The sequence below is a fragment of the Sminthopsis crassicaudata genome, chromosome 6, assembly GCF_048593235.1.
Source record: "Sminthopsis crassicaudata isolate SCR6 chromosome 6, ASM4859323v1, whole genome shotgun sequence".
NCBI classification, from domain to species: Eukaryota; Metazoa; Chordata; class Mammalia; order Dasyuromorphia; family Dasyuridae; genus Sminthopsis; species Sminthopsis crassicaudata.
In genome coordinates, this window is record NC_133622.1 from 208,822,795 (window position 1) to 208,846,912 (window position 24,118).

At 33.7% G+C, this 24,118-nt stretch overlaps 1 protein-coding gene and 1 long non-coding RNA gene across 4 annotated transcripts in view; one reads left to right on the plus strand and one right to left on the minus strand.

The window, feature by feature from the left end:
- Positions 1-9,325, minus strand: part of LOC141547122 (uncharacterized) — a 68,062-nt gene extending 58,737 nt beyond the window's left edge. Inside the window, exon 1 of the long non-coding RNA XR_012483517.1 lies at positions 8,921-9,325. This is a non-coding gene — a long non-coding RNA (uncharacterized LOC141547122). The remainder of the gene's footprint in view (positions 1-8,920) is intronic.
- Positions 1-19,720, plus strand: part of FAR1 (fatty acyl-CoA reductase 1) — a 94,688-nt gene extending 74,968 nt beyond the window's left edge. For all 3 annotated transcript variants that reach the window (XM_074275505.1, XM_074275502.1, XM_074275503.1), the window contains exons 10-12: positions 5,634-5,763; positions 14,803-14,930; positions 16,643-19,720. In XM_074275505.1, coding sequence (XP_074131606.1) covers positions 5,634-5,763; positions 14,803-14,930; positions 16,643-16,805 — 421 coding nt within the window. In that variant the 3' untranslated portion in view covers positions 16,806-19,720. The remainder of the gene's footprint in view (positions 1-5,633; positions 5,764-14,802; positions 14,931-16,642) is intronic.
- Positions 19,721-24,118: the final 4,398 nt, after the last annotated feature.

Here is a 24,118-nt window from a genome sequence, read left to right on the forward strand (position 1 = left end):
ATGCTGGTAAGAAAAGATGACACTAGATTGAGGAAGGCCTTGAATATCAGGCAAATGTTAAAACTATTCATTAGTTAATAGGGAACAAATGAATGATGTAACTACATCTATATATTATATATATAGAAATATTAGTCTAGTTAGAGGTATGAAGGAAGATTTAGAATGAAGAGAAGGAAACGGGCTATTTTTATTAATCTAAATAGTGATTATAAGGGGGCTGGTGATAAAAGGAATAGAGAGAAGGGTATAGATTCAAGAAATTTTCTGGAAGTTAGTGATTGACTCTTCTTCACCTATCATTTAAAGATGACATGCGAATTTGAAATGGAGACAAAATGATTAGAAGTATCACTGATAGAAATAGGAAGAACAGGTAAGGGGAAAGATAAGTTTGGTTTTGGACATTTTGAATTCAAGATAGTATCTCAGTTAAAGATAAGGGCTAGAACCTTAAAAGAGATCATGATAAAAAAAAATTGGGGAATTACCTATAGAAAGTTTAATAGTTGATATTATGGAAACAGTATAGAGTCCTGAAACAGAATTTAAAAAAAACAAAAAACAAAAAAAAAAAAAAACACCCAAGGAGAATGAAGAGCCAGAAAATAAAGTAGATGAGATTTTGTTTTTTGGAAATTTAAGTCAAATTCACAGATATTATATGCTTATTATTTGCTATATATTGTACTAAGTAATGGAGATTCAAAAAATCAAAAGAACAGTCCCTCTGCTCAAGGAACTTAGTCTTGAGATGACAACAATGCAGACAAGCTATATACAGGATTAAGTCTCAAAGCAAAGAAACTAGCTTTAAGCAGAAGATAAGATTTTATCTGAAACTGGAAACTTGAAGATTTAGGTGAGGAGGTAAGAATTTCAGGCATGGAGGATTGCTGGTGAAAATGCGTTCAGAAGATTGAGTCATATTACAAGGACAGCGAAGAGTCCAGTAAAACTGGATCACAGTATGCATATGAAGGGAGTGGAGAGTATAAGGTATAAGGCATGGGAAATTGTAGGAAGGGATTAGATTTTAACAGTCTTTAAAGTCAAATAGGATTTTATATTTGATCCTGGAGGCAATGGGGAGCCACTTGAATTTATTGAATATGTGGGACCAGGGAAGGAGGAGTTTGAACTAGTCAGACCTATGCTTTAAGGAAAATCACTTTGATAGGTGTTAGATGGATTGAAGTAAGAGAAAACTTGAGGCAGGGAGACCAACTAGACCATCATTACAGTAGTCTAGGGATGAAGTTATGAGGGCCTACATTGGGTGGTTGCAGTGTCAGAAGATAGAGGGAGGTGAGCTGAGGCTTAATACTTGGAGGTCTTGTGAAGATAGAAGTGACAGGATCTGGCAAGCAATTGGCTGTGAGAAGGTGGTGAGAGAGTGAATGGTTGTAAATCCTGGGTGATGGTGGGAAAGATGAGTTCTGGTTGAACTATGTTGAGTTTAAGGTATTTATGGGACGTCTGGCAATGCAAGATGAGAGATTGGGAAAGAGATTAGCACCAGATAAAGAGCTCTAAAGCTGCATAGAGTCAACAATTGAATCCATGGGAGCTGATAAAATCACCAAAGTAGTTAATTTGAGGGAGAAGACCCAGGACAAAACCTAGAAGGAAGTTGAGACTAATTATAAACATCCTTCTAAAGGACTTTATCCACTGAAGTGAGAAGATATTGGTTAATAACTAGTATAAGAAAAAATAGAAATTATAGTTATTTTATATCTTGGTTGATCAATCTCCCAATTAATAGCCTAATTGTAGAAAATTCCCAAATCTTTCTGAAGAAGAAAAAACAAACTTTGCAGAGACAGAGTAAATGAATGGTGTCATCTACTGTTATAACAATTGGTTGCTACCCTTGGATAAAAGACCCTACAGTTTTGTCTAGAAGAACTTCTTTCACTCTCATAAAATTATTTGTTAATTTCCCTTGGTCTCTTGCCCTTGAACAGAAAATGTTTTCTTCTTATAAATCATGCCATGTACATCCCAGAAAGTCCCCTTTTTCTCCCTTGACTGATACCTCTCTTTCTTTACTGTTCCTTCTCCTTTGAAATGCTTTACTTATCCTAAGTTGCTGCAGAATGTTGCTAATTGGCTGTGTACCCCAAATAGTCCTAAAAGGTTGTAAAGTACCCTAGAAAGCTGAAGATCCTATCTGAAGGATATCAGTCTTCTTTAACATACTAAAAAATTTGTTTGCCTTTTATTGGGCTTCATGTTTTTGACACATAGAGGTCAAAGGAATTCCCCAACACTAGTGGGAATGAATGAATCAGTGAAGGTTCTTTGAGGATGGGAGAGACATTAGGATTATTAGGAAGCAGCACAGAAGAAGCCAATAGACTAAGGATTAATGTAAGAATGGCTATGGGAATGAATAGAAAGTGATCACATGCATCTGGAAAAGTGACCACTTCTTCATTAGAAGTGGAAAAAGAAGAGAGGGGAAGTTATCTGAGTGATATGAGATGAATGAGAATGGAAAATGGCACACATAGAATCATATAAGAAGTGACTAAAAGCCATTAATTTGGGTGATGTCACTAGTGGGGTGATCTGTGAAACATCAGTTTCAGTAGATTGGTTGGAATAGAAACCAAAGCGATTTGGAAGAGGTGATGAGGAAGTAGATAGTGGTTCTACTTGTCATATTGATTCCTGAAACTTGTAAAGAAGACAATAGTGGATGGACTCAAAGGCACCCATAGAAGGCTAGCCATATTGAGGGATCTTAGGGTGTGTCAATAGTAGGAAGATTTGTCTGAAGGACACTTATTTGAAGTATAAGTAAGTGAATGAGGAAAAAGTTTAAATTTCTAACGTTATTTTAAATGGCAGTGAAATTGCATTATTGAGCTATAATTTGTCCTGGTTTTGTGGTTTCATTGTTGTAAGTAGCTCATAGTAAAGGAATTCTTTCTACCGATATGTGTCTTCTACAACTTAAAAGTCTTAGGAGAGTTTAAATGATTTGCCTAGGGTCACACAACTAGTGCAAATAAAAAAATGGAAATTGGCCACAAGTCTTCTTATCTCTAAGTCATGTCTCCTCTCTACTTATGCCATTTGACTTCCAATTTTTTCTTGTATGTATGCTGGGATTGACTGATCTTCCCAGTGGCATCTGTGCAGCTGTTGTTATGGATGCTGAGGTCCAGGTTAGGTTATAGCACTTTGAGAGGATAATGTCTGGTTTAGAAGTTTGAAGGTTAGGAATTTGCAATGTCATTAGGAAGGGGAGTAAAGGAGTGTTGTGTTGTAATGGGTAGGTATACTTAGGTTGGATACTTGACCCATATCAAGTTAATAGCTCTCTCTTTTGCTCATATCACAACTCAAACTAAGAAGGCTCCTTACTACAAATCCTTACTACTTCAGCATCAATTGAGTACTATTTATCATAAACATGGTTTGTGACATTTTTTTCTTCCATAGTTCTTTGTGTTCAGATTTTGTTAATTGGTATTGGATAGGACAGGAGGTATAGCATATGGATAGCACTTCTTCACAAATCTAATTTTGAAACATTTTGAAAACTTGATTGAGCTTTTTGCGTATTTTCTTATCAAAACTCATTGATGCTTTGTAATACAAAGACCAAATTTGCACATGATCATTATTGAACATTTAAAATATCCTGTGTATCAGAAAATAATAATAAAAAAAACCTTTCATCTCAGGTTTTTAACTTAAGGCAGGTAAGATAGATACATTTGCATTCAGTTATCATCACTTGACCACAAGAAACTCAGAATCTTTATTCTAGATATAAGATATCCTAGTTATCTCAGGCTATTGAAGGGTCTTGGTATCATAGTCATGTAGCATATAAAAAAAGAACTATCAATGAAAGACTAAGTTTTAGAAATAGATCAGTACATAAGATGCCCAGTATCTGCTTTTCAAGGGTGTTTGAAATTGTACTCATGAAAGAAGCATTGAATTCCAATGTGAATATCTTAGTATTTTCTCCCCAGACCCCATACATACACAGTACTTTGTACATAGTAGGTTCTCAGTAAATAATTGTTGAATGAATAAAAGAACGGTTTCTGTAAAACTTAAAAACTGAATTATCAAGAAGAGATGACTGTATCTACTATCATTTACCAAGAGTATATGGAGAAGTGTTTATAAAATTTCAAAACGTTTGCTACTTTTTCTTTTCTTTATGATGTTTATACTTGCTACTATTTCATGATGTAAACATCATATTGAATGGTTTTCATAATTTTTAGTGTTCATATAATGATAGTATTGGGCATCTGGAACAACCTATTTCAATTTTGATAGGTCTCTTTTTTCAGCCTTTTTTCTTTCTAATATCATTTGGTTGAAACAAAAGGAAATATTCTAAATGTATTACATTCATTTGCCCTAAATGGAACAAGTTTTTTCTTTAATTTTTTTCCTGGTTCTAATTGGAAAAATCAAAGAATTTTAAAATGTATGAAACAGTAAAGTAATGGAAGACTTAATTTTCCTGAAAATAGATGATTATTTTGATTTTTAGCGCTCTACTGAATGAGCTTCATCAGTATTTCAAGTTCTGTTTCTAGGACTTTTTTTTTTTTTAAGATACTGATTATATCCAGAGACTCTCCTTTTGTATGTAGCATTTCTGTTTTAAAGTTATTTTCAGTTTTAATCTACGCAATGGCAATATTGTGAATACTTTTTTTCAGATGAAATTCATTTTTTTGTATTTTTTCCAAAAATCCTCATGCCAAGACCTGCCGAGAGAGAACTTTTCCCTTTTCTTCTCATTTGAAGTATTTTTAAAATGTAATTCATTCTTACTTCAATTTAGATAGAATTATAGATAGAATGTAATTGGATTGTGTATTTGTGGGGTTTAGTGTGTTAAAATGAATGTTAGTGAGAAATTAATGAGAAAATTAATTTCATAAAAAAAGGAGGGAACTAGACTTGATGATCAAGTTCTTTGGGGTTTGGGTGGTAATTGAATTCATTTACAAGAGGATAATATGTGGGAGAAATTGTGATTTTTATATGCTTTTCTTATTCAGAAAGTTATACTTAAGCAGGGTCATTTATTGTGGCACATTTAAGAAGTAAAAATGGCTCATATCTGTTTTGGGGGAATGATTGTGCTCAATATGATTTGATTTAAGTGGAAAATTAATATTTCCAATGGCAAATGAATATTTCTGCATATTTTTTCCCAAATATTTTGGGTTGTTACAAATATCTTGGCTTTCAAGAACCGTCATTTCTGTTTTGCTTTTTGAAATCCTAAATTGATGCAGCTAAGGCAAATTGCAATTTAAAAACAAGATATTACTACTTTTGTTAATTTATCGTTTCCATTTTAACAATAAGTTTGATCTCAGATTATCTTCCACCTTTATTTTATATAACCCAAATATTCAAAATTACAACTTATTTCTTGCTAGCTGCTTCAGATTTCCTCTTGCCTTTTTATGAATTCAAACCAAGATGCAGAAATGTTCATATTTCCTACACTAGGTGAATTATGCACCAGATCTTAATATATATGCATTGGGGGAAGAAGCCACATATATTTGGGCAGTAGTAGGACTTCCATGGTCTTTGCAAGGTATGAATTTGTAATCTTTCCTCAAACATAGGATGATGAAAACAATTACTCGTCTGCACAAAGCTATGGTTTTTCTAGAATACTTCACAAGTAATTCTTGGGTTTGGAACACGGACAATGTCAATATGTTGATGAACCAGCTAAACCCTGAAGATAAAAAGGCAAGTTTTCTCTCTTTTACATTAAAAAACCAGAATCATGCTCTCAGAATAATATATTATGTAAATAATACAGATAAATGCTGTATGTGATATTATTGTGATGTATTTGATTGCTATAAAATAAAATATTTAGATTCCTGGATAAGAATACTTAAGAGTTTGGTATTTATTGGGGTTTTCCTTGATAGTTGATATTTATTTTATATTGAAAATTAGTGATTTTTAAAAATGCTTTATGACCCAGATCTAATAATAACAAATTGTTCTCCACATTCTTTTACCATTCCTTTACTTAAGGTTTCTGTTTCTTTTTTTTTTTTTTTTTTTTAAACTAACAATGCACAAAGTTGAATTAGGAGAAATAATAGGTAACAAACAATTCCTTCAAAACCAATAGCATCTTAGTAAGGGGCTTTCTCAAACACAAAAAGAGAAACATCTTTTCTCTAGAATGATGTATAATTTAGTGCTCCAAATTTCAGAAAACTCAAACTAACCATTTGTGATGGAAATCTTTCTGAAATATGTTTTATATCTCTCTGATTTAACAAAGAGAATCCTGAACAAACCTAACCTTTTCTTAATGATACCTGGTCATAGTTGGGAGCTACACTCCAGCCATGTTGATCTCCTTTCTGTTCCTCACACACAGTGTTCCATCTCCTGTCTCCGTGCCTTTTTGCTCCCTGTCCCCAGGCTTGGAATACTCTCCCTCCTCTCCTCTGTCTTTAGAAGTCCTGACTTCAAAATACAAGTCAAATACCATCTTCTGCTAGAGGCGTTTCCTGGTCTTCCCAGCTCCTGGTGCCTTCCCCTCTAAGGGCACCTTGTGTCTACTTTGTAGGTATCATGTATATGACTATATGTGGAGAGTTATCTCTCCCTTTGGAATGTACCCAAAGCAGGAACTGTTTTTGGTTTTTCTTTAGTATCCCCAGTGCTTTGCATGGTCCCTGGCAAATCATAAGTGCTTGGTAATTGATTGATCATTTTAATGTGCTGTAGAGATGTACTCAGGAAGCTCCTGTTTTGTTTTGTTTTGTTTTTAAAGTACTAAACGTCAGTCAGCTTGGCTTGTTTGGCTTTCTGTTCCTTCATACAATTAGAATGAAAAAAATATAGTTGCATGAGATTCTGGATAGTGTAATACCACTTCCCTTTTCCAAAAATTAATGAATTATAGGCTGAAACCTTTCTCTTCTAGTAGGAGACTTAACTTCTAAAAAAATTTCACAATCAATATTAGTCATCTTAATTATCAACACGAGTTGAAATTATTCCTTTTTTTCTCATTTTTATCTCTCATTTATATTGTTTGTGGATGGCATGTGGAGCAATATCCCTTAACATTTCAAGAACTTCTAATAGACATGGACGTTAATTTACTCCAAAATTACTTCATTTTCAGAATACAATTTTGAAAATTCTGTACAAGGCTATGATTTTCTTATTTTCAGTATTCCATTTTATATGGTGCTTTTTAAACAAAAGCCATACAGAGGCCATAACTTTGTAATGTTTGGTTTCTTCTGGCATTTTGGGCAAAAACTAAGTTAAAAATTGAGTCTTTAACTTCAACCCAAGATGCAGAAATTTTTAGGATTAATAGGATAAAAAGTAGTATATACCAAATGCATTCACATTCAGTAATAGCATTTCACATTCTGGTCCATATTTGAATCATTGAAATAAGGCTGGTCATTAGAAAAATGATGAAACTCTTTTGTCAGACACCAATACTAAACTTCCTTCATGAAAGTTCTTCTGTGCCGTCTTATTTTGGTATGGAGGTGGTTAGATTCTAGAAAGCTATTCTAGCAAAACTCATGTTTTTTCAGGTCCTTTCATGCTGGAAAGACAGTATGGCCCCAAGAATGAGCCTATTCTGTTTTCTGAAGATTACTCAAGTAAATCAGAAAGAGTCACATCACCAGGAGGTTGACCATCTCTGCTATGACAAAACTTTTTTGCCTATAGGAACTTATGAAATATGGAAAAAATTTTAAATGGCTGTAGTCTTTTGTAGGCTTCTGCAGGAAAGAAAGGTAGTAGTGAGAAAGGCAGGCAAGTGCTAAAGTGATCCATCGTTTTTAAACTCAAATTTTTAAAAATTTGACTTTTGATTGGCAGTCTAAAGGTGACGATTTTATCCAGTGACAAGGAAGTGGATATATTGTTGAGGAATTGAATCATATAAATGTTGGCATTATTGCTGTAAATAGTAAGAAGAAATAGTAAGGAGGTCACAGCTAAATGGAATAAATGGTTCATAGATGTGCAAAGAAATCAGGTAATGTGATAGATTTTCTGCCCCAAACTACAAGTAATGATAACTATATGAGAAAAGTGGTTGTTATGTATGTATGAGTATTTATAAAAAGATAACATTTATAGCTTACACACCAGTAGCAGTAACTGAAGACAGAATGGTAGAGAATTCTCTGAAGAACATGATCATATCCTCAATATCAATTACTATATAGTCTGATTTTTGATGACTTCAGTGTAAAAATGCAAAAAGGCAAGGATAGGAAATATGTGAGAAAATATGGAACAAAGTATAGAGTACAAAAAGACTTGTAGATTGTATAGAAGACTTATCCTTCTATCACAATACTTTGTTGAAAAAAGAATTAGTAGATAAGCAACACAGTGATTACCAAACAACATCACAAAGAATTAGAGTGACTACATTTTGACAGGAAAAGACTTATTATATAAATGAGAATTATCTTTGAATCACTGCTCTGTCAATAGTTGAACTATCAGAGCTAAGATAAGAATTTATAATAAAGATTCATGAGAAAAAGATTTGACGTACAATAAAGATTTTATATATATATGTATCATATCAACATTATTTGCATAATATATAATACATCATATGTATCATATATAACAATCATAATTACAATTATTTAACTATATTATGATATATCATGTATTATATATTATGCATGTGTATGTATGTGTGTGTATTTATTTATAATCTTAATTATACATTCAACTCAGAAGAACAAAATACCACTTTACAACCTTTTCAACAAAATATCCCCTATCTGCATAATCAACATCATTCAAGATTCTTTAGAATATTTAACAAAAATAAATCCAAAATATCCACAATTATTGACTCTTAAATAATAAGTATTCTCACCAAAGATGTTCACTGCTATGATGGCGGAGATCCAACACTGAATCCAGATTAGGAGGAGATTCTTTATAAATCCTGAAGTTCTGTTTATAGATGAAATGTTGATGGCAATAAACCCCAATTCTTCTACACATCTTGGAAGAAACCTGTCATTTCTGAAAGCAGTTTGTTTTGTTTGTCTACCCAGGAAAAACCAAATAGATGAAGGGTGTGTAAAGATGGTTTCTTTTAATAATGCTCTTTGTTCTTCATACAGATATTGTCCTTTGCTTTAATATATTTGTATCCCCAATTTGTTTTTTCCCCTTTCACTTCTTTGGAGAGACTTGCTAATTATTTCTGTTATATAGGCAATAAATTGTGCCATTTGTTTTCATTGAGTGTGTCTCAAGATTCTAATTTCTCTCTTGACCCATTGTGAAACATTCTGTGGTTCCATGCTCTCTTGGGAATCCATAGGGTGCCATGATTCATCAGTTGCTAATTCAGTTTTCTTTGCTTTATAATATTTGTTCAGATATTTGCAATTTTTTATCATGCCTTAGAAGTCCTTTTCTAATTTCAGTGTCTTCCCTGTTGATTTATATGCTTATGCTTTAAGTTTTTAACTGAATTATTTTCCTTTTAGTGATTTTGAGGTTTGTTTTTTTTTTTTTGCCTATAAGTCTCTTTTTGTTCATTTTCTAACTTCCCTTTTGATAATGGATTTCCCCTTGTGATAGATTTCAAAGCTATCTCAGCCTCCCATATTGATTGATTGTTTACTAGCCTTGGTCCATGCTGCAAGTAACGTGTGTAGAGACAGCACTTGCCCATGACTGGCCCAGCAGTCCCTTTCCATCAGGCCTGTTATAGCTCCTCACCCTAGGTTTCTGCTCCAATTTCCTTTATTTTTTTAGTTCTTTGGATGGCATTAGTTTTTGCCACCTCTTTATAGGCTTGGGCAAAGAATGGAGTAAGTGATCTAAGTAGAATTCCTTCTGCCTTTAGATCCAATCTAGGGTACCTCCTCCTAAGGCAGAAGGGAAGCATATTTTTCCATGGTTTGCTTCCCCTCTGTCTCTTCTCCATTATCTCTGTTCTGCTCCTGTCCCTTTCCCACTTCCACAGTTGACTGGATAGAGTTCAGGTCTGCTACTTACTTCAAGAATTGGTTGGGGGAAAGGTTGCTATGGCCTATTGATTTCCTCTTTTCAGATCTCTCAAATGTGCCCCATTCTTCTCTCCTGTGACCTCTCCACCATGATACAAGTACTCAACGCTTCATCCATGGTGATAACCCACTGGTGGGTCTGCATGCTTCAAGTTTCTCCCCACTCTCATTTGGCCACCAAAGTTATTTTTCAAAAGAACAAGGCCAATTATGTTACACACATCCATTTTCCCCTCTGCTCAATAAGTTCCATGGGCTCCCTATTGCCCTCAGGATCAAATAGAAAATGCCCTGCTTGACATTCCAAGCTCTTTACCACCTAGTCCCTTTCTACCTTTCCAGGCTTATTATACCTTTCCATCCAATGACACTGGCCTCTCAGAATATGACTGTGCATCTCTTGACTCCAGGCATTTTTTGGCTGTCCTATATGTCTGGCAATGCTCTTTTACCTATTGACTTTCTTGCTAAAATCCTACTTTCATAAGAAGCGTTTCTTCATCCCTCTTAATTCTAGTGCCTTCCCTCTGCTAATTATTTCCTATTCTATATAACTTGCTTTGTATATACTTGGTTGCTTGTTTTATTCCCATTAGATTGAACTCTTTGAAGGTGGGCACTGTCTTTTACCTTTTTGTATGTCTAGTGCTTAGCATGTAGTGCCTGGCCCATAATGGGTGCATAATAAATGTTAATTGATTGAAAGGTGAGGGACAACATGTGCCAGTGTGGCAAGAAGATTCTAAAGCAGAAAGCGGAGATTGGTTTGTGTTCCCTGTTAGGGCATGAAAGTTTTAGGGAATAGAGTTCTTCATTGTGAAGTTAAGAATATTATTGATCTGGTTGGGCTTCTTGCTTACTTGTCTTGGGAACAGCTATGATTTCTTTACTTCTGACCCATAATTCCTCATTGAGGTTTTCTGGGGAATTGAGGGAGACTGGAAAAATGTATATACCCTTTTTACATTTCTCTTACTAATGTCTTTAATTAGAGGAAGTTAGGAATGTGTTAGTGAGGTAAGCCTAACTATTCTGTTTCACAGACTGCTTTACTCACAGAAGGAAGCAGGCTCATGGGCCTCCATATTGTTAGTATGGTTTTAGTGTGTTAGTATTGCCCTGTATCAGTGCTTCCATTCTTCTATTGCCATTTCTGTTACCATTTTCTTCCTCCTATGATAGTTTTTTTTGTTTTTTTTTTTTTTACTTTTTCTGTCTTTTATTTTTCTCATGCTTCTTGACTTTGGAACTACCAATCTTTATAGCAAATGAGAGTGTTTATACTGATTAGTGAATGAACTATCCAAATGGGATTATGTTTTAATCTTCAGATCTTTTTGTTAATACTTACATTTGGAAGATTTTTTCCTTTATTTTTGGATTTGTAGCCATTCTGGGCATTTTATAGTAGATATTAATGCTTCAGATAAATGGAGTTATTTGCTGTATTACTTTGTCATAGGGATTGACTTAATTGCTTACAAATAATCAACAATGAATAATGTAAGATAAATTCCTTCTCTGTTTCCTCCCTACGTAAGACCTCACTAAAAGTAGTGCCTGATTGTATACTGGGAAGATAGCCTTCTTTTCCCAACTTTGTTTTTTTGCTATCAGGTAGCAATTATTCTTTAAATTGCCTCACTTCTCTACTAGCTTTACCTAAGAAATTAGCTGCACCTAATCTTTCAGTGCTCCTTCTTAACCTACAAAAATTAAAGCACCTTTCTTACTTATATGATTCATTACACAGAAACTAGCTATCAATTGTGTTTCTCCTTTAGTTCCTGTATTAATTCGTATGAAATTTAAGTATAATGCAGGGAAGAGGGGGAAAGAAACTAAAAGTAAATGACCCAAGTTCATTACAATTGAGTTTGACCTTTTGAAATGTAAGATTTTTTTCTGTTGAAATGTCTGATTTTCTTTTCAAGTTGCAAAAAGTGGATGCAGGAGATTTTTTTGGTTTTCATTTAAAAAACAAAACAAACATTTTATTAATTTTTTCCAATGAACAAAAATCCACATTTATTTCTACACATTGAAAAAAAAGAAAAACAATACCCTCATGACAATATATGCCTTGTCAAGCAAGGCAAATTCTTACATTGGTCATATCCCCAAAATATGTATATCCTGAGTCTATCACTTCTCTGGCAGGAGGTGCATAGTATGTTTCATTATAAGTCTTTTGGAATTTCAGTTGGTTATTGATTGATCACAATTCTTCTATTTTTCACAATTCTTTCTTTACATTATTGTTATATAAATTGTTCTCCTGATTCTATTCATTTTACGTTGTATCAGTTAATATGAGTCTTTCCAGATTTCTCTGAAACTACTCTCTTCATCTTTTCTTACAGGACAATAATCTTCCATCTCATTCTTATACCATCACCTATTCCCCATTTTATTGGCACTCCCTTACATTAATAGTTTTCATCACCACAAAAAGAATTCTTAGTATTGTACATATGAGTCTTTCTTTCTCTCTTTGCTCTCTTACAGTCCGAGGATGAGTGGTCAAAGGGTATGGATTAACAAGTTGATAACTTTTTTGAGGATAGTTTCAAATCCCTTTCAAGAATAACTATGCCAGTTCATAAATATACTTGTTTTCCTACAACCTCCTGAACATGTCATTTCTCCTTTTTGTCAACTTTGCCAAACTAATGAATGTGAGGGAGAACTTCAATTGCTTTAATTTGCACTTCTCTAATTATTAGTAATTTGGTTCATTTTTTTCAGTGGATATTGATAACTTGCATTTCTTTTTTAAAACTGCTTATTCATACCCTTTGACCATTTCTTAATTAGAAAGTGGCTTGTATTATATATGTCACTAGTCTATGTATCTTAGACCTTAATCATACAAGTTGGCTACAAAGATTTTTCCCCCAGTCCTTATCCTATTCTCTTTTAAATTTAGCAGCATTAGGTTCATTTCTGCAAAATATTTTAATATCTCTTATTTTATCCTAAACTCTCTCTTTATCCATTGATCTGATAAGTAGTTTCTTCCCTGCTCTCCACTAAACTCCATTTGCAGTATACACAGAAATCTCTGATTTATTTCCCTATGCCAACTTGGTCTGGAAGAATGACTCACTATAATTTTTTTTCTTTGTTCTTTTTTTTTTTTAAATAATTATTTTTATTTTTGTTTTTAGATCATCTTTCTTTCCAAATAAATTAGTCATTTCTTTTTTTTTTTTAATAACTTTTTATTGACAGAACATATGCATCGGTAATTTTTTACATTGTCCTTTGTACTCACTTCTGTTCCCAACTTTTCCCTTTCCTCCCTCCACCCCCTCCCCTAGATGGCAAGCAGTCTTATACATGTTAAATGTTATAGTATATCTTAGATACAATATATATGTACAGAACCATAAAATTCTCTTGTTGCACAAGAAAAGTTGGATTCAGAAGGGAAAAATGACCTGGGAAGAAAAATAAAAATGCAAATAGTCCACATTCATTTCCAGTGTTCCTTCTCTGGGTGTAGCTGATTCTGTCCATCACTGATCAGTTGGAACTGAATTGATCTTCTCTTTGTTGAAAATATCCACTTCCATCAGAATACATCCTCATACAGTATTGTTGTTGCTGTGTGCAATGATCTATCTCCTGATTCTGCTCATTTCACTTAGCAATCAGTTCATGTAAGTCTCTCCAAGCCTCTCTGTATTCATCCTGCTGGTCGTTTCTTACAGAACAATAATATTCCATAACATTCATATACCACAGTTTAGTAACCATTCTCCAATTGATGGGCATCCACTCAATTTCCAGTTTCTGGCCACTACAAAGAAGGCTGCCACAAACATTCTTGCACATACAGGTCCCTTTCCCTTCTTTAGTATTTCTTTGGGATATAAACCCAGTAGTAGCACTGCTGGATCAAAGAATATGTATAGTTTGATAACTTTTTGAGCATAGTTCCAGATTGCTCTCCAGAATAGTTGGATTCATTCACAAAACTTCATCTGCAATGCATCCGTGTCCCAGTTTTCCTGCATCTCCTCCAACATTCATCATTGTTTTTTCCTGTCATCTTAGCCAATATGACAGGTGTGTTATTATTCATTTCTTATCCACTTAATAATCTAACCTTTCTCTATGGGAGTAGAAATCAATCTTTGATTTCCCAGACTGGACTTGGCACTTTCTAGATCTCTGTGCAAAACTGTATCACTTTCTCTTCCTTTTCTCCCATGCTGGCTAGTCTGCAAATGATTAAATTCAAGAAATACTTGTTGAGGTCTACTATACATACAAGATTCGATATCTTAAATCTAAAGATTAATTCAGACAATCTGGAGATAAGACTGGAGCCAGTTCAAAGGAAAACACTTAAGAGGGAAAGAGAGAAGGTATAGAAGAATTTTCTTAGTATTTAGTGTTAGAAGATAAAAAGAGAAATTTATATCGATTCAAATGGGATTTTACCTATGTACTTAATATTAAGATTCACCCCATTTTGTAGATTTTCTGTTATTAAATTGATGATGGGAGGAAGAAAAGTCTATTTGTGGTTATAAGGGTGTGGTTATTGATATTAATTTTGTTTCTGGATTTTATTTATAACTAAATACAAAATAAGGAAAAGCAAAACAAAATGTTTTTGGTGTAATTATTTAGAAAATGAAGTTTTTTTTTCTTTTGGTTTTCTTCTGAGTAAAATGATCCTCACAAGACAAACTAATAGTTAAAACATTGCTTTATGCAGACATTTAATATAGATGTGCGACAGTTGCACTGGGCAGAATATATAGAAAACTACTGCATGGGAACTAAGAAATACGTATTGAATGAAGAAATGTCGGGTCTCCCTGCAGCACGGAAACATCTGAACAAGTAAGTTTTATATGGAGTTGTTGTTGTATTATCCTGTTTATGTTACTTTGTGTAATCTCTTAGGAGCCTGTTAGGATCTTCAGATTTTTGTCAACCTTTATCTTGGACTGAATGCCATCTAAGTATATTCAAATGAAGGTTTAATGATCCAGAAGGAAATATGCCTTATAGTTCTATTGCAACTTTATAAATTTGACAGATTATCTCTAATTTAAATTAGAGATGTGAAATGCCAGTTTTCCACTTTGATTTTTAATTTGTTCCTTACTATATCATGTGTTTTGTTGAATTATCATAAAAATTATGATTTGTCCCATCCTCAATATTACTGAACAAATAAGATTATTATTAATCTTCAGTGGATCCATTTACATTGATTTCAGTGTGTCCTCCATTGGAACAAATCATTCACCACACATTCTTACCCTGTATGACTTAATGCATGTCTTTCTATAAATATTGTATAGGTTCTGCTCAGACATCTTAAGGACCTTTTTCCAGGTCTCATAACTGTAAGGATACCAAGAAATGCAGACTGTCCAATTACAGAAAAAAAAATTAAAGATAAAGGAAATGTATCAAAAAGTGAATTTTAATTTTTGCATGTCCTTCTTGGGGATGGGGGAGCGAGGGTTAGAAAAGAGTTTTCAGTTTTGTTTTTTTGTATTTTTTTTTCAATTGTATAGCAAACATTCAGAAGATAATTTATTTCAAATGCTGAAGTACATCTGGTGGATATTTCCCAGTTATTATTTAACAGTTAATTACATAGATTATTTATTTATCATATATTTAACAATTAATTACATGGAAGAAATGAATGAGTTTCTAAAACAAATTCTAAGGCACTAGGTAGAGATATGATAAGGAATCTATATGACTAAAACCTGCTGAAAAAAAGAACCTTTTCTAATAATTCTTGATTTAAGTTGTAGCTAATTTCCCCCATTAGAAAGCAGTGGAAGAAATTGGGGGAGACTGCTAGTTCATATCTAATTCTGATCAAAAAGAATGAGTAGTAAAGTAACTGTGACAAGAGCCACCAGGACAAAGTTGCTGTTAACTTTGACAAATGGGTTGACTAGGTAATTTATTTACATTTACTTCTTTTAAAGTTTGGAAACAAAGTAGATATTATCTTTTGATTTCCTTTAAAGTTTCTGCCTGAAGTAAAATAGGATGTTTTCAGTAACAAAAATTTTGCAAATCATGAATGATTCCAGGGAGAAAGAAGCAAAGTGGGAAAAATATCCAAAAAAAATTAGTGTAGTTTCATAAGAGTTCAAAAAGAACATGAACAGAATATGGAAAGAGGAGTCCATACAAAAAAAAAAGTGGCAAGAAATAATGTTAGGCGGGTAAGCCCAGGTGAAAGATAAAACTTGTGAGAAATTCTAAGGATGAAAACAAGCTTGGGGGCAAGAAAAAAGGAAGATAAAGCAAGGTGATTTCTTGGAGTGGATGGGATATTATTAGCAAATGTACTTTCATAGACATGACCTTTAAAAAGGATACAAATAGCTGTGGAATTATTCAACTGCTGTTTTTGTTTTGTTTTTTTTTTTTTTCTCTTTCCTTTATCAAGCAAAACTAATACAATTTTGACTATTGGTTTGTAAATCAAATACTGGTTCCAGTAATCCATTATGTTTTAGACTTGAAAGAGCCTGGCTTTTATTTATTTATTTATTTGTTTTTGTTCTGTCTTCTAGGTTGAGGAACATACGTTATGGTTTCAATACTATCCTTGTGATTCTGATTTGGCGTATTTTTATTGCAAGATCACAAATGGCAAGAAACATCTGGTACTTTGTGGTTAGTCTGTGTTATAAGTTTCTGTCCTACTTTAGAGCATCCAGCACTATGAGATACTGAAGAAAAGAATTTAGCATTAGGACATCTATGCATATGGTGGTCTTAACTGCACAAAACCTGTAAAATGTACTTAAGTTATCTCACTTTTTGTCAAGACATTAAACCATCTTAGATCTGGAGTGTGGAATAAGTGACAGTACATTTTATGTAACATTTAAATGTGTTTACTCACAGAAACCTAGAAAATAAACGGTTGGATGTCAGCTCAAACCAATATTAACCAATTCTATGATAACCACACAATCAAGGCTTCACATTTTTATCCTGGAGGGTATTTTGGGGATGGGGGGAACAAGGAGGGAGGAAGGTGGGAAAAAATTAGGACCACTGACCAATATAACTGTGCAACCCTGGAAACACATCATTTGAAATCTATGCCTTAACATAGTGTATTTCTCATTGTAATTTTAACCTTAATGGAAACATTCATTTGGACATAAATATTGGCTTATTTGTTTGAACTCAATCTTTAATTTTTCTTTTCCATGGAAATGTTTTAGTCATATAAAAAATTTTGTCTAAACTATGGAACACGTTTATCCTTTAAATTATTGAAAATTCTCAGACATGAATGTGTAGATGTCATTATTTGTTTTTGGTTTTTTTGGTTTGTTTTTACATATTTTCCCCATTTGTTAAGGATTTGATTCATTTAGTTTACTTAATTTTATTATTGAAAGGCAATTTAGCCATATGTTCCACTTGACCTACAGGATTTGATGGGTTTCAGAATTCATATATTTTTTGATGTATTTTTGAAGGGAAATTAAAAACAGCAACACAGCAGTAGTCAAAATATTAAAAGGAATAGAACTACCAGCTGCTAAGTTGTTCCATTTATGGACGATCATGAAATTAGTCCAGTAGGAATCTCTTGAACTTTTGAAGCCTGAAGATTTCTTTAGACTTTTATTCATGCCTTTCGTTCACCCCTTTTATAAAATTGTCTTCATAGAATTTTTAAGATATATGCTTTCCAACAAAAACTGAATGTGCATTATGAAAGAATGTATTTGTGAGCAGTGATGCCATCTACCAGACATAGAAATGTGTGTAAGCACATACTACTTTTCTAACTTGCAAGCTGAATTCCTTCAAGAAAAAAAAAAAGAATAATGCTTCAAAGAATAATGTGTATTAAATCCAAATAAAGGAATTTATTAACATACTATGTTTAATAGCAAACTGTTGACTGAATTTGGAGATACTGTCTATTTTCTGTGCATGTGGTTTTAGTTTTAGGAAGAAATACATTTATAGAAACTTCTAGGGTTAAGAAAGAGTTGAAGTATATTTTAATGACATTATGATTTCTCATTAAATCTCAGTAGAATGCTATATTACACTCTTTTAACATAACTTTCATTTTACAATTTGTTCAGCATAACACTGTGTTCAAATTAAAAGGATCACGTTGTACTGTATTTAAATCATCAGCAATGAATATTTGAATATATTTAAAGAGGTCAATTCACAACCCAAAAGAATTACATCAGAATCAACACCTTGGTATTATTTTCTTTGTCAGTTTCAAAACAATGTCTGAAAAGCTTATTTTGTTATTGTTGTGAAAAGCTAACTGTAAAGGAAAACACCTTCTTTTGTGTAAGGTGTATAATCTTGAGATTAAAAATGCTTCCGTGTTGAAGCCAAACATTCTGTAGTAAAAACTTTAAACATCCTTTTAAAAGATTCTCTGTCTCTCTTCCCTAACCCCCCCATACACACATGTGCACATATGCACACACACATGCCCTCTTTGAAATGCTACTTGCTTTCCGGTCCAGGACCATACCTTTTCAAGGTGTGAGAGACCTGAACAGCACCTAAAATGGAATAAATGACAGTTCCTGGGTTTTAACTATTCCACTTAATTAATATTCCTACTGTATGCATTAAACCACCTCCCTGAATGTATTCTGATGATATTGAAAATATGCTAATATGGATATGATTTACGGTTTCTAGAAAATATACCTAGACTCCTAAAACCTATCTTTGTATCTTGTATGTGAACTTGGAGGGAGATGCTGCTGTTCCATAACTATTGGCTGGAGCACAGGGGTATGCACGTTTTATGTGTATGTACATATGTATGTATGTATGTACGTTTGTTCAGCAGTTTCATTGTTCCCATTGTAACCATAACTTTTGAAAATATGTCTACTTCTAAATTTCTCTTATTGTAAGTTTGAGAGGTGCTGAAGCCCCTGCATTAACTTTTTCTGTTGAAAAGTCTGCTTTTAAAGGAAGGCTATTAAATAAATGTGAATCAGTGCATCATTGTGGAGCATCAAGATCCTTCATCTTTGCCCTGGGTATGACCTTTTGTCCTCAAGGAAATATAAATGCTCTGAAAGAGTTTTAAAGTCCCTCTCCTGTGCTTTGCCCCTCAGGTTGTAGATTTTTGTCTTGTCCTGGGTTATTTTCTCTCTGGACTTAACCTCTTTGGGGCTTTTTCCGTCAGTAACATTAGCACATAGTTTCATTCCACATGAGCCAGTTGCTAAAATTATTTTTCAAAAATATTTTTTTCATTGTGGGATCCAATAACAATGTTTTGGAGGTCAAGCATTTTAAATGTCATTGTGATCATAATGAATTAATTTTGTTACAGCAAACCTTCATATTCCCCATGAGTAACAAAAAGCACAGCAAAACCTTCTCTTAAGTAGAAATGGTTTTATGAAATGAATAGTCATTGAGTTTGTAATGATAGAGCTTGAAATGGGGGGTGGGGAAAATATTTTTTCCCAACACCATGATTTTATACCTTTCCTTTTCTGTTCACCTGTTGTAGGGATAGTTACCTAGAATAAAAATGTAACTCAATACTCTTTTATAAGACTTAAATAGAAGCGTTATTGAGTGCCTTTTGTTTGTAAACCAAAAAGATTAATAAACAAATCCCTATATTTGTTTGTTATAGTATTTATTGCATTTTTGCCTGTTGTAAAACTTAGCTTGTGGGATGGATTTATTGGTTAACTCCTCATGTACACCTTCATCCTCCTATAGGTATATTCACTTTTCTTTCTTTTGTATCCCAGGTTTTCTGGGGGATATTTTCTAGGGGAGCATTTCACAGTGAATTCAAGGACAGCCTATGTCCTTTGAAAGGTTCCACCATCCTTCCAGTGTTCTTAAACTGAGAATATGTATTTGATTATCTCTTTATTTCCTATTTCTACAATATCCAGTCAACTGCCATTTCTTTTCAATTTTATCTCGACAATATTTCTCATATCTAGGACAGGTAGGTGGTACATGGATATAGTGCCAGGCTTGGAGTGAAATCAGGAAGACTCCAAGTTCAAATCTGGCCTTAAACACTTATTAACTGTGTGACCTTTGACAAAGTCTTCTATCCTGTTTACCTCAGTTTCCTCATCCATAAAATGAGCTGGAAAAGGAAATGACAAACCCCTCAGTATCTTTGCCAAGAAAGCCCCAGATGGATCATGAAGAATTGGACGTGACTGAAATTACTGAGCAGTAACAACAAAAAATATTCCTCTTCTCCCTCACATGACTCTACTATTCTAGCTCAAGCTGCTTACCTTTTCACATACCTTGTACAATATCCTCTCCACTGGTTTTTCTGCTTCTAGTGTTTGCCTTTCCCAGCCCATCCCCAAATACCCACAAAAACAACTTTATAGGGATTCATGTCTGATCCAAAGATACCTTGCTTAAAATCTTTAGTGACTTCTTTTGCCTCTAGGATAAAATGAAAACTCCTTAGCCCATGTTTTTAAAAATTCTATTATTTTGACTTTTGTGCCTTCTTTTAAATTACTTTTTTTTTCAATTAGCAAGCATTTTCTCTCAATTTCTACCCCCCCCCCAAATGTTGAGGAGCAAAAATGCATAGGGAAGCAAAACAAATCCCCCCCCATTGGCTTGTATATGTAGTTAGTACAGTTCATCATTGGTCCTCTGGGATTATTATTTATTATTTTTTAAATTCTTAAATAGACTTTTAAAGTTGTCCATTTTTATAATACTTATCTTACAATTCTGCTTTTCTTCATATACAGGTCCTTTATGTTCTTAATTTCTGGAGCTCAACCTGGTATTTAAAGCCATTCACAATCTACTCACATGACTCCCTTTAACATTCACTGTTTTAGCCAAATTGGCCTAAGCTCAGCTTCCCAGCTCCCACACCTCTATATCTGCACAGACCTTTCCCATTGCCTGGAATTAACTCCCTTCTCCTTCTCCTCCTTTTTGCTTTTAGTACCTATAACCCAGTCCCTTATTTCTCCCAGTAGCTGATGTTCTGTCCCTCCTGTTACTTTGTATTTTTTTTTTATCTTTATACATGTTTATGTGCTGCTCTCTGCCCCACTAGAATGATGAAAGGGACTCAAGGAAATAGTGTTTTGGTTTTTGTTTCTGTGCCACATGCACATTGAAGGCATTTAATTACCTTCTTGCTGAATAATTGAGTGCTTTGCAGACATCTAAGACATCATATTATAAAATGATTATGATATCTTCTTGGCACTGTCATGTATCGCTAATCAATAAAGAGTCAACAGTGGAAACAATTCTTTGAGGTTTTTCCTTTTCTTTTTCTTTTCTTTTTTTTTTTTTTTACAAGTAGAAATGCCAGTAGTATCAGGAGATTTAAAGTTCAGTGGCAGTATTTTCTAGTATTCTCAATAATTTCTTACAGAATTATTCAAAATCGTTTCTTAAGAGAATCAAATCCCTTAGTAGCTAAAATTTTGGGGAGTCCTTTTGAGGGATGAAGGAGTTATCTTGTCTAACCCTTTCTATTCTATGAACTAAGGAAACTGAGGCTATTGGTGAAATCACTTGTCCATGGATACTTCAAGTGATAGTGTCTGCCAGCACTGTATTGTGGAATTATGCCTTAAGTCTTGAATTTTGAACACTGAAAGTGTAAATTCTGAAAGCCAGTGGCTAAATCCATATTAAAAACAGGCTTGGAGTATTACTCTGCCATAAAACCATTTAGTGTTGAGTTTTACACTACTTAACATAGTTAATATTCTGTAGCACTTCATGAATTTATATTTACCTTGAAAATAACGTATTCAAAGGTTCATCAGATTGTCTTTGTGATTTGTCAAAAGAAAATGTTTGGGGCTTTTTCTGAAGAAAGAAATTCTCATTTAATTACTTGAACTTTGTTGCAAGAAAATATGACCTGGCCTGTCAACAATTTTCTCCATCTTACTCACCCCTCCTTTAAAAAAAAAAAAAAAAAAAAAAGTTACTCTCACCTAGAAGGATGGAATGCTTTCTTAGTGAGTTAACCAAAGTGCTTTTGAAGCATTTTATTGTGTTATGAGGAATTCCTCTCCTCTATTTTATATTGTTAGTCTTAGTAAAATCCCTTAAGGTCCTAAAGTCAGAAAGTAACCTAAATTATTGGAATAAGACTGTTAAATGATGACTGGATGTTCATTGTACTAAGAATAATTTTTACTGTATTTTACTTTTTCAAAATTTACAGCCATTAAAAAACATGTATTTAATAAAACCAAAAGGGAAAAGTGGTAGAGTTATGAAGTGCCACTGTGGTTAATGCTTAAACTCTGAGCCTTATCTATGATTCTTTAGCTCAGTTGGTTAGAGCATTGTTCTCCAACTCAAATGTTAGATTTGCTTTATTTGTCATTAGCCTGTTTGTACTGTCCAAAGCTCTGTTTGACTTCTGCAGGTAACTTCTAGGAAGGGAGTTTGAAATCCCTAGATAAGAACAATGGTTAATAAGGCCAAAGTTGTCCTTTACAATCTGATATAATTGTTTTTCAAGGACCAGGCAATTTCCCACCAAGCCCAAGTCATGAGTATCTTATAAAATCATTCGACTTTGAGATCATTTTAGTCACAATCCAACTGTTCAGTTTGACAAGTGCCTGTTAATATGCAGGCCAATTTTTAGAAATAACAATTAATGGGATAGCAATGTGATGTCCTATTTAGAGAATTGGCCATGTGACCCTGAACATGTTGCCTCACCTCTCAAGTTGTACTAAGCAAATCTCAAGACCCTAAGTTGTCCAATCCTCATTAGGGAGTTCTTGAAAACAATGAAAACACTGATCTAGTCATTATCCTCTTCTTGCCTTCTATTTATCACCATGGAATTGTTCATCATGGCATTCAATTCTGGAAGAATTTCAACTATAAATTCTTTAGCTCCTATTTCACAATTATGTCAGACAGAAGGAGCAAGAAGTTTCATGTTTGCTTAGGACTACAGGAGGTTATTTCTCTACTCATACATAAAACTCTGTAGGATTTCTTCATATAGTCTGAGATATCCCTGGTTACTGATTTAGATGTGATAATTGAGCAGTGTGAATTATGCCACAATGATTATTTTAGCATGGTCGGAAGACAGCTGAAGAGGACGTACTGTTAATGTCCATAACTAGAACAATATTTGAGACAATCTAGACCATTCCCACCTGTTGATTCTCCCCCACTTTGCAAGCTAATATTGTGACCCTCAAATGAGGAAATGTATCTGGCCAAGCCCACATAGTCACTGCCCTAAATCATGATTGTCTTCTATATAGTATCTCCAGTACTCCCAGGCCATCCATTTAGGGAATGACAAAGGTATCATGCAGAGGATCCTTGCACAACTCCAATACCAATTTTTTACTTATTCCTTAGCTACAATCCAACCCTTTACAACTTGCTCATTTTCTTACTAATTATGCTATAAATCCAAGCAGAAAAAGTTTTGATTCCTCTTCCCTGTGAAACCCTTGTTCAACACTATTAAATGCCCACTATATACCATGTTCTTTGCTAGGGTCTTATTAGGGATGCAAAGATCAAAGTAAAATAATCTCTCCCTTTTAAGAGTAAGGATTCCTGGTTTTTAACATTCCCTCTAATACCAGCCTTGTACAATGACATGGAATAAGTTCCTTACTAAAAAGTTTTAAGAAGTGTTTGAGAAAATGAGTAATTGTGGCTTCATTGCTGACTCATGACCTAATGAAAAGAGTGTTTTGTACAAAATCTGGATAATGCTACCTGTCTACTTGGACAAGTGATTTCACCAATCGCCTCAGTTTCCTTAGTACATAGAATAGAAAGGGTTAGACAAGATAACTCCTCAGATCACTTACATCACAAAATCTGTGCTCCCATGATCCTACACCAAGAAAAAAATTGAGATTGGGATTATCAAATTTGCAAATGCATTATATTCCCAAATTGCATAGACCACGGCTTCTTAAACTTTTTCCACTTGCGACCCTTTTCAACTGAGAAATATTTATGCAACCCTGGGAATGTAGGCATACAAATCAAAC